We start from the raw sequence: 11,022 nt of genomic DNA on the forward strand, positions 1-11,022 counted from the left end.
AATTAATGTTTCTATGTGTGTAGACTGAAGCCTGCTATGCACTCTCCTTGAAGAAGCTGATAAAATCATCACTCAGATAATTTTCTGCAGTGCTTGACCAGTCTTTCCTAAACCTGAAACAACTTGAAGGTGGCCAGAAGATCAAATGAGACAACATGTGTAAATATTCATAAGCTACATTGTGCTAGATGAATGAAAGCTGCCACAAAAGAGAAAAATATGTGAATCAGGCTGGGGTGGGGGGAATTCAAAGCACCAATAGTCAGAGAGGTACCACTGCACTGTGCAAGACTATTTTTTTTTCTGCATTTCTTTTGTAATATTTTATCTATTTTATTATTATTATTATTATTTTGTCTTTCAAACTTTTATTTATGGACACTGATCCATGATGGATTTTAGATCTTGTTGAATGCAGCCACATCCATAGACTGTACATACTCATCAAAAGCAGCGATCTGCTCCTCCAGCATGTCTGTCCCAACTTTGTCATCTTCAACTACACACTGTATTTGAAGTTTTTTAATGCCATACCCAACCAGAACTAGTTTAGAAGAGCCCCAGACTAAGCCATCTGCTTGAATGCTTCTGATGCACTCCTCTAGTTTTGCCATGTCAGTCTCATCATCCCAAGGTTTCACATCTAATAAGATGGAAGACTTGGCAACAACTGTTTGTTTCCTGGCTTTCTTTGACTCGTACTGGGCAAGGCGTTCTTCTCTTAGCCTCTTGACTTCCTCACTTTCCTCCTCCTCATCAGATCCAAAGAGACCCATGTCATCATCATCTTTACTATCTGTAGCTCCACTTTCTGCGGTGTCTTCCACATTAACAGGGCCATACTTGCCCAAAGCTTTCTTCACTCCTGGCAGGCTGGCCTTTTCCTTCTCATAAGATTTGATGTGATTATACCAATGGAGGGCATGACATAAGTCGGCAGGTGGTGGGCCGGAGATGGTTTCAAATACTGCCATATCTGCTTGTGATGGCATATACCCTTCTATATAACTCTTGTCCGCCAAGTAGTCATTGAGCACCTGGAGGCCAGTGGGGCTTTTCAAGTCTCCAAAACCCATGGCAACAACTAATCAAGAACTGGGAGATAGTGGAGGAAAAGAGGTGCGCAACTGGTCAGTACTGAGCACTAAGAGGAAAAAAAGGCCTTTTGTAATATTTTAAACTTCCTGATTTATCTGATGACCTCTCAACCCTTCTAGAAGTCTCCTCCTAGAATCACATTCTCCATAAAGCTTAGATGAAACTTTTTATCTAGCCCAATATGTTACTAATTCCACTATAAACCCTAACCAGCATAATGCATTTCTCAATTTGCATATTGCATGTGTGCAGTTATTTATTTATACACTTTCCTCCCACTAGAAACAGAAGTCACTTGCATTCCTCCCTATTTGCTTGTCACATATTGTATTAGGCATTTAATTCACATGTTTTGAAAAGTTTTAGATGTTCTGCCAGAGCAGATCTCTGTGGTCTGTCTGGACTAACTAGAGGCTATGTACACATGCTCAGATCCTCTGAGTTGCCAGCACAGGGTCCCTGGGAGCTATACTGTATTTCTCAAGCAGATAAAGTTCATTTTTGTTGGTGTCATCCTTAAAGTAGTCCTTAAACATCCTTAAACTAGACCTGGAGAAAAAAAATAATCCATGGAATTTGGGTCCCTGTAATTGTCAGACACAGTGATGATGATTTCAGAGACTGGTCTAAAAGTCTAACCTGGTGCAAATGATCCCTGGGGACTAAGACAGTTTTCTCAATGCTCCCCAAACAATAATTCATAGACATTTACATCCAGCAATAAATTTGAATACACGGTGGCTTGTATATGATGGAGGAGTACATTCTCCCATCACTCCTTCTTGTCTGAGGAAACAATTTTGTTTCCCAGGATGGTTTGGAGCTACGCTTTGCATCTCTAGAAGAGTTCTGTGGAAAAGATGAAGATAGAGGACTGTTTTCTCTATCACTCACTGCTGACTAAAAGACATGAGATATCTGTCTTGCAAACCACCTTTCTCAATTTAGTTACATCAGAGAATCAAATAAATGTGTGTTTTATCTACTTAATCTCATGAATTCTATGCAAGCCTAGCCCAGTGGCTGACTGTGACAAGCCATCAGAAATCTCTTTTTAATTTTATATTTTCCCATTTCACAAATGCTTGATAAATGATTGTATCTGACAGAATTTAATCCATGTAAGAGTAATCACTGGCGATGAGGGCTTTGGAAGAATTGTCTGTATACTGTCCTTCTTCTTGTGTATCCCTTTACACAAGATCCCTGCTTTCTAATCAGCAGATACACTGCACACTGACAGAGTCTTTCATTATATGCTCTATTTAGGGCTTCAGTACTTTTTACTGCTGGTACATGATAAACAGTAAAGATGAGCCCCCTACTACAAAAACAGATTTATTAATAAATAGCTGACACTTTGTACTTTTGCAGAATATCAAAGCAATTAGTGACAACAGTAGAATGATTTTCAATACCTACGGAGCGAAATATCATATTGATTCAAGCTCAAAGCCTTCTCTAAATAACAGCTAAGGGATTGTCTACTGCATCTGGTCAGTTCTTTTAAAGAACAGGTGGTAAAAAAGAAAATACATCAGTAAAACTGCTTTGAATGGTTCAACTGGATATATTAGCCAATTTGCCAATATAGAATAACTAGTAGACAAATGGCACAGAAAATTATTTTGGTTTCTTTTTTATCTTATGTTTACATATAAGTGTGTATACATTGGATAAAGAAATGGCAACCCACTCCAGTGTTCTTGCCTGGAGAATCCCAGGGACGGGGGAGTCTGGTGGGCTGCTGTCTATGGGGTCACACAGAGTCGGACACGACTGAAGCGACTTAGCAGTAGCAGCACATTTGTATGTTTATATATGCATTTTATTGACATGCTTGTGTATATATATATATATATATATATATATGTATTTTACTCACATATAAGCTGATGATAAAGTTCACCATTTTTGGATTTCACATAAAATTGAGATATTCATTTGATTTAAAAGGTAAAGGAGGGTTCACTGTGGGGAAAAATGGAATATTTAGATCATGAAACCTTAGATTCACAAAGTCATGGGACTATGAAGCAGAAGAAATTTAAAGAGATGTACTAGTCTAGTTTTTTCCCTGGGAAAATATGATGTTCTTCTTACCCCCAACTTGTGACGACTCAGGCAATAGTACAGATGAAACACTGAAGCCAGGAAAGAGAATTTGATTATTTATCAAATAAAAATTTGTGATGGATCAAGAAATCTGCCATCACCAGTTCTCACTGCTTCCATCCAGAGAGTTTGCTTCGTTCATTCATATATTCATTCATTCAATGCCTACCAAGTTCTGAGCACGATTCTAGGTGCTGAGGAGGCAGCAGAGAATTAACACAGCCAACAGCCTTCGTGGCTCTTTTGCTGCACTCAAAAGAGACAGGTCATAAATAAGAAAGGAAATGGTATTTTCAAGAATGAGGAACGCTATGGAGGAGAGTAGGGCAAGTCCATTAAAGCACACAGAGGGATGGGGGAAATGGACTGCTATGTTTTGAATATGATGGTCAGGCAAAACCTCATTGTTTTCTTTTTTTAATTTGAGTGTAATTGCATTATAATGTTATGTTAGTTTCTACTGTACAACAAAGTGAATCAGCTATATGCACACACATATCCCCTTCCTCCGGAGCCTCCCTCTCACCGCCTCCACCCACCCCTCTAGGTCATCACAGAGCACCGAGCTGAGCCGCCTGTGTTATAGAGCAGCCTCTCACTAGCTGTCTATTTTACACATGGTAGTATATATATGCCAATCCTAATCTCCTAGGTCATCCCACCTTCCCCTTCCTATCCTCCGCCCCTGTGTCCACATGTGCATTCACTCTGTCTGTGTCTCTATTCCTGTCCTGGAAATAGGTTCATCTGTACCGTTGATAAAGTGATGAATAAGTAAGGACCTGAAGAATGAGAAGATGGGAATCACGGGGCTCTCTGGAGAGTGACCCCAAGGTGGAAGCCCACTTACTATGCTCACACGTGCAAACTATTGGCTTATTTTTCCTCAGATTTACCTACTTCATTCTATTCCTTTCAACTTCTTCATCAAAACCGTCTTTCCTTGTTTCTGTTGGAGACTAAGCTCCACAAACCGTCGCCTGCTTCCCTCGTGGTTCTGAAGCTGGCGCTGTGCCATTTCTGAGTTACTGCTTCCGCTGCTAGTCCAGCCTCTCTGCGTAATTGTCAAACCCCCCGTCTTCTGCCCGGGTCATCTAAGGACACTCCACAGCTCCTGGGCTCAGAGGAGTCATACAAATTCTCTCCTGTCACATTCAACACCTGAGGCTTATTTGACCCAATTTCTTCTCTTGACTTTTAGTTCCACCTTATGTCTAATCATCCTTTGAGAGAACAATGAAGGGAAAAGACTGTAGAGCTGCAGGTTACAAAGTGGATTTATACCTTAAGTGGAACTGCAAATCAAACAGACCTCTATATTTGCTAGCTATAGGTACCCACTCTGTGCTAGGTGTCATGCTAGATTCTGGGGATTCTGAGATACCTCTGTCCTCAAAGTGTCCACAAGAGATTGTCATAAGCAAGGACCGTGTGTCTGCAGGCAGCACGATGGGGCTGCCCACTGCTCAGCTCCAGTTCAGTCCCTTCACATAACAGTATTACTGGGGAGGATGTGTTTTGTATATGTATCTGGGTTTTAATGTGGCCACCACTGTGCTAGGTGTTATATAGCAGAATAAAAAGTTAAAAATGCATGATTTCTCCTAAGGAGTTGGCTGCTTAGCTGGTATGACAAGTTATAAATATATACTTGGAAAGTTATACAACAATGCACCACAAAAACCACAGTTCAAAATCACAATAAGAGTACTACAAAGTGAAAATGACTGAGTCTTATCTTCCAACCATCTCTTAAAATTATACTCATCTCCTCTAAGGTAAATCAATAACATGTAAAGGGATGAGCAACATTATGTCTTGCACAAATTCCTATCAGTGATTCTTTGGTTGTTAAAAAATGAGTTATATTTTTGGACGTATCCCTCTTTATAAATCTAGACTCTAACAATAAAGGCCTTAAAAGATAGGAATCCATTAGCCAACTTTCATTTCTACTAATAACCTTAGCATTCCACCTACATGTGTATATTTTATTTTTTAATCCTATAAATTCACTATTTGGTAAAAGTTGTGGAAAATGTCTACTGTCAGATTCTGCCACTTAAAAAAAAATCTATCTCAGCATACTTTGCCTCTGACCAGCTTTCCTACCTGAGAATCTTACTCTGCCTTTTACGTTATTCATGTATAAGGAGCAATGTCACTCTCCATCTTATTTCTGTTTCTTTCCTTCCCCTGCTCTGCTCAGTGCTGTTAGTATTCCTCGCATGTCAACTGCTCCACCAAGGCTTCAGTCCTGTTAAGTTTGAGGTAAATATGTAGTATAATATATTCCAGTATTAGCTTTTCTGGTTGAAAAGCTCTAATGAAAAGGAATACCTGTGCCAAAGCAGGGACATTAAAGTTAGAAATGGAGGAGCAGCTCTGCCTATATGGTAGGCCCAATTTTGCTTGAAAAGATAGGATTTGAATAGGTTACAGTTTCCAGGAGTCATCACTTATCTGCACGCTAACTAGCAAATGTATTATTTATTTATCCTCATGACAAATTATTCTCTCTGATGTGATTTTGAACATCCTGGGCAACATTAAATCTGAATTCTCATCAGCGAAAACCCAGGATTCTGGGTGCAGAGCAATTATTAGCTTGTCTCTAAAGCAGCAGACCAACCTAGATAGCATATTGAAAAGCAGAGACATTACTTTGCCAACAAAGGTCCGTCTAGTCAAGGCTATGGTTTTTCCAGTGGTCATGTATGGATGTGAGAGTTGGACTTGTGAAGAAAGCTGAGTGCTGAAGAATTGATGCTTTTGAACTGTGGTGCTGGAGAAGACTCTTGAGAGTCCCTTGGACTGCAGGAGATCCCACCAGTCCATTCTAATGGAGATCAGCCCTGGGTGTTCTTTGGAAGCTCAGTTCAGTCGCTCAGTTGTGTCTGACTCTTTGCGACCCCATGAATCACAGCACACCAGGCCTCCCTGTCCATCATCAACTCCCGGAGTTCACTCAGACTCACGTCCATCGAGTCCATGATGCCATCCAGCCATCTCATCCTCTGTCATACCCTTCTCCTCCTGCCTCCAGTCCCTCCCAGCATCAAAGTCTTTTCCAATGAGTCAACTCTTTGCATGAGGTAGCCAAAGTATTGGAGTTTCAGCTTTAGCATCATTCCTTCCAAAGAAATTCCAGGGCTGATCTCCTTCAGAATGGACTGGTTGGATCTCCTTGTAGTCCAAGGGACTCTCAAGAGTCTTCTCCAACACCAGAGTTCAAAAGCATCAATTCTTTGGTGCTCAGCCTTCTTCACAGTCCAACTCTCACATCCATACATGACTACTGGAAAAACCATAGCCTTGACTAGATGGACCTTAGTTGGTAAAGTAATATCTCTGCTTTTGAATATGCTATCTAGGTTGGTCATAACTTTTCTTCCAAGGAGTAAGCGTCTTTTAATTTCATGGCTGCAGTCACCATCTGCAGTGATTTTGGAGCCCAGAAAAATAAAGTTTGACACTGTTTCCACTGTTTCCCCATCTATTTCCCATGAAGTGATGGGACTGGATGACATGATCTTCGTTTTTTGAATGTTGAGCTTCAAGCCAACTTTTTCACTCTCCTCTTTCACCTTCATCAAGAGGCTTTTTAGTTCCTCTTCACTTTCTCCCATAAGGGTGGTGTCATCTGCATATCTGAGGTTATTGATATTTCTCCTGGCAATCTTGATTCTACCTTGTGCTTCTTCCAGCCCAGCGTTTCTCATGATGTACTCTGCATAGAAGTTAAATAAGCAGGGTGACAATATACAGCCTTGAAGTACTCCTTTTCCTATTTGGAACCAGTCTGTTGTTCCATGTCCAGTTCTAACTGTTGCTTCCTAACCTGCATACAGATTTCTCAAGAGGCAGGTCAGGTGATCTGGTATTCCCATCTTTCTCAGAATTTTCCACAGTTTATTGTGATCCACACAGTCAAAGGCTTTGGCATAGTCAATAAAGCAGAAATAGATGTTTTTCTGGAACTCTTGCTTTTTCCATGATCCAGCAGATGTTGGCAATTTTATCTCTGGTTCCTCTGTCTTTTCTAAACCCAGCTTGAACATCAGGAATTTCATGGTTCATGTATTGCTGAAGCCTGGCTAGGAGAATTTTGAGCATTACTTTACTAGCATGTGAGATGAGTGCAATTGTGCGGTAGTTTGAGCCTTCTTTGGAAGGAATGATGGCTAAAGCTGAAACTCTAGTACTTTGGCCACCTCATGGGAAGAGTTGACTCATTGGAAAAGACTCTGATGCTGGGAGGGATTGGGGGCAAGAGGAAAAGGGGACAACAGAGGATGAGATGGCTAGAGGGCATCACTGACTCGATGGACATGAGTCTGATTGAACGCTGGGCGTTGGTGATGGACAGGGAGGCCTGGCGTGCTGCAGTTCATGGGGTTGCAAAGAGTCGGACACGACTGAGTGACTGAACTGAACTGAAAGCAGCAGATATGGTGTAGGATCTTCAGGGGACCACATCTTTCTAATGATCCTTCCACGCAAATCCCAGTGGTTGGCCCTGGACGATAAGTCAGATCCTGGAGTAGATGGTAACAAGTTTCCTTTAGAATGTGGAAAAAGTCTGATTCCCCTTGTTTATGATGCTACATGAAGAGACATGGCAGCTCCCAGAAGGAAGCAGTAGGGACTCTGGACTTCTGTTTATGGGGAAGGATCATCCATTTAAAGTTGTGGTGCCTCAAAGAGAGAAATATAGATCAATGGAACAAAATAGAAAGCACAGAGATAAATCCACGCACCTATGGACACCTTATCTTCGACAAAGGAGGCAAGAATTTACAATGGAGAAAAGACAATCTCTTTAACAAGTGATACTGGGAAAAGTGGTCAACCACTTGTGAAAGAATGAAACTAGAACACTTTCTAACACCATACACAAAAATAAACTCAAAATGGATTAAAGATCTAAACGTAAGACCAGAAACATAAAACTCCTAGAGGAGAACATAGGCAAAACACTCTCTGACATACATCACAGTAGGATCCTCTATGACCCACCTCCCAGAATATTGGAAATAAAAGCAAAAATAAACAAATGGGATCTAAGTAAACTTAAAAGCTTTTGCACAACAAAGGAAACTATAAGCAAGGCGAAAAGACAGCCTTCAGAATGGGAGAAAATAATAGCAAATGAAGCAACTGACAAAGAATTAATCTCAAAAATATACAACAACTCCTGCAACTCAATTCCAGAAAAATAAATGACTCAATCAAAAAATGGGGCAAAGAACTAAACAGACATTTCTCCAAAGAAGACATACAGATGGCTAAAAAACACATGAAAAGATGCTCAACACCATTATTATCAGAGACATGCAAATCAAAACCACAATGAGGTACCATTTCACACCAGTCAGAATGGCTGCGATCCAAAAGTCTACAAGCAATAAATGCTGGAGAGGGTGTGGAGAAAAGGGAACCCTCTTACACTGTTGGTGGGAATGCAAACTAGTACAGCCACTATGGAGAACAGTGTGGAGATTCCTTAAAAAACTGGAAATAGAACTGCCATATGACCCAGCAATCCCACTGCTGGGAATACACACACATGTATACCCCAGTGTTCATCACAGCACTGCTTATAATAGCCAGGACATGGAAGCAACCTAGATCATTAGCAGACGAATGGATAAGAAAGCTGTGGTACATATACATAATGGAATATTACTCAGCCATTTAAGAGAATACATTTGAATCAGTTCTAATGAGGTGGATGAAACTGGAGCCTATTACACAGAGTGAAGTAAGCCAGAAAGAAAAACACCAATACAGTATATACTAATGCATATATATGGAATTTAGAAAGATGGTAGCGATAACCCTATATGCGAGACAGCAAACGAGACACAGATGTATAGAACAGTCTTTTGGACTCTGGGAGAGGGCAAGGGTGGGATGATTTGGGAGAATGACATTGAAACATGTATATTATCATATATGAAATTAATCGCCAGTCCAGGTTTGATGCATGAGACAGGGTGCTCAGGGCTGGTGCACTGGGATGATCCAGAAGGATGGGACGGGAAGGGAGGTGGGAGGGGGGTTCAGGATGGGGAACACATGTACACCCATGGCAGATTCATGTCAATGTATGGCAAAACCACTATAATATTGTAAAGAAATTAGCCTCCAATTAAAATAAATTCATATTTAAAAAGAAATAAAGTTCTGGTGCCTAAAAATCACTCAGTGTTTATTAAGCAGGTAGGTTAGCATCCTTTTACTAACACCTTTATGTACCTTTTAAAAAAGTCAGCTTCCCCTCATTTTACTTCAAATTTCAAAGTTTTTAGTGAAGCTCAACACAAATTTGGAGTTTATATTGTGGCCCTCCAACCCTCTTGGCCCTGCGTCACCCCCATGTGGGCGTGGGGCCCGTTTATGTGTTAGGAAATGTGCATCCCCATTTCAAGTGTTCCTGTGCACAGTCATAGAGAGCATGTTTTCCTCAGTCCTAAGAAGCTGCCAAGTGCCTTTGATTTTTGCGGAGTGGAGGACAGCTCCCAATCTTGCAGGTCATGAATCCTTTGGGGGCACTGTCTGTCCTCTCTACTTTTCAGTTTTCTCTCTCAAAATACTTTAGTCTTGTGGGCTAGGGAGACCAATGGTTAACCAAATGGTGGATTTCTATGACTCAAAGGAGGAAGAAGGGGTGGAGGTATACTCTTCACCTGCTTATAAATATTTTCTATTAATCAGGTTGACAAATTTTAAGTGAGAAAGTATTCTTTGCCATTTCCTATACAATAAGCTTATGGATATCTTCAAAAAGCTTTCGATCTGTTATAGAAATATGCATGTGAACGTGACAAGCAGGCTCATCCATGCACTTATTCCAGGGATTTAACCTGCCTATAAGTTTTCACTTTTCAGCCACTTCATCATAATTATCACTCCTTTTTGTATCCTCTTGTATCTCCTGAACTGTGGTGCTTTAAATTTGACGCAGCATGCCTACAGATGGCTGACAAATGTAACTTAAGATCTGTTTCTTTATTTTTTTTATTTTTATTTTTTTAAATTTTTATTTTTACTTTATTTTACTTTACACTACTGTATTGGTTTTCCCATACATTGACATGAATCCACCACGGGTGTATACAAGCTCCCAGTCCTGAATCCCCCTCCCACCTCCCACCCCATATCATCTCTCTGGATCATCCCCATGCACCAGCCCCAAGCATCCTGTATCCTGTATCGAACATAGACTGGCACTTCGTTTCTTACATGATAGTATACATATTTCAAAGCCATTCTCCCAAATCATCCCACTCTCTCCCTCTCCCTCAGAGTCCAAAAATCCATTCTATACATTTGTGTCTCTTTTGCTGTCTTGCATAAAGGGTCATCATTACCATCTTTCTAAATTCCATATATATGTGTCAGTATACTGTATTGGTGTTTTTCTTTCTGGCTTACTTCACTCTGTATAATTGGCTCCAGTTTCATCCATCTCATTAGAACTGATTCAAATGTATTATTTTTAATGGCTGAGTAATACTCCATTGTGTATATGTACCACAGCTTTCTTATCCATTCATCTGCTGACGGACATCTAGGTTGTTTCCATGTCCTGGCTATTATAAACAGTGCTGCGATGAACATTGGGGTACATGTGTCTCTTTCAATTCTGGTTTCTTCAGTGTGTATGCCCAGCAGTGGGATTGCTGGGTCATAAGGCAGCTCTATTTGCAATTTTTTTAAGGAATCTCCACACTGTTCTCCATAGTGGCTGTACTAGTTTGCATTTCCCACCAACAGTGTAAGAGGGTTCCCTTTCCTCCACAC

At 40.6% G+C, this 11,022-nt stretch overlaps 1 protein-coding gene across 1 annotated transcript; it reads right to left on the minus strand.

Moving 5' to 3' along the window:
* Positions 1-351: 351 nt before the first annotated feature.
* LOC120851628 (elongation factor 1-beta-like) lies at positions 352-1,153 on the minus strand. The gene has a single exon (XM_040224544.1). The coding sequence runs from the start codon at positions 1,074-1,076 to the stop codon at positions 399-401; it is 678 nt and encodes a 225-aa protein (XP_040080478.1). The 5' UTR covers positions 1,077-1,153; the 3' UTR covers positions 352-398.
* Positions 1,154-11,022: the final 9,869 nt, after the last annotated feature.

The sequence above is a fragment of the Oryx dammah genome, unplaced genomic scaffold (assembly GCF_014754425.2).
Source record: "Oryx dammah isolate SB20612 unplaced genomic scaffold, SCBI_Odam_1.1 HiC_scaffold_25, whole genome shotgun sequence".
Classification (NCBI taxonomy): Eukaryota; Metazoa; Chordata; class Mammalia; order Artiodactyla; family Bovidae; genus Oryx; species Oryx dammah.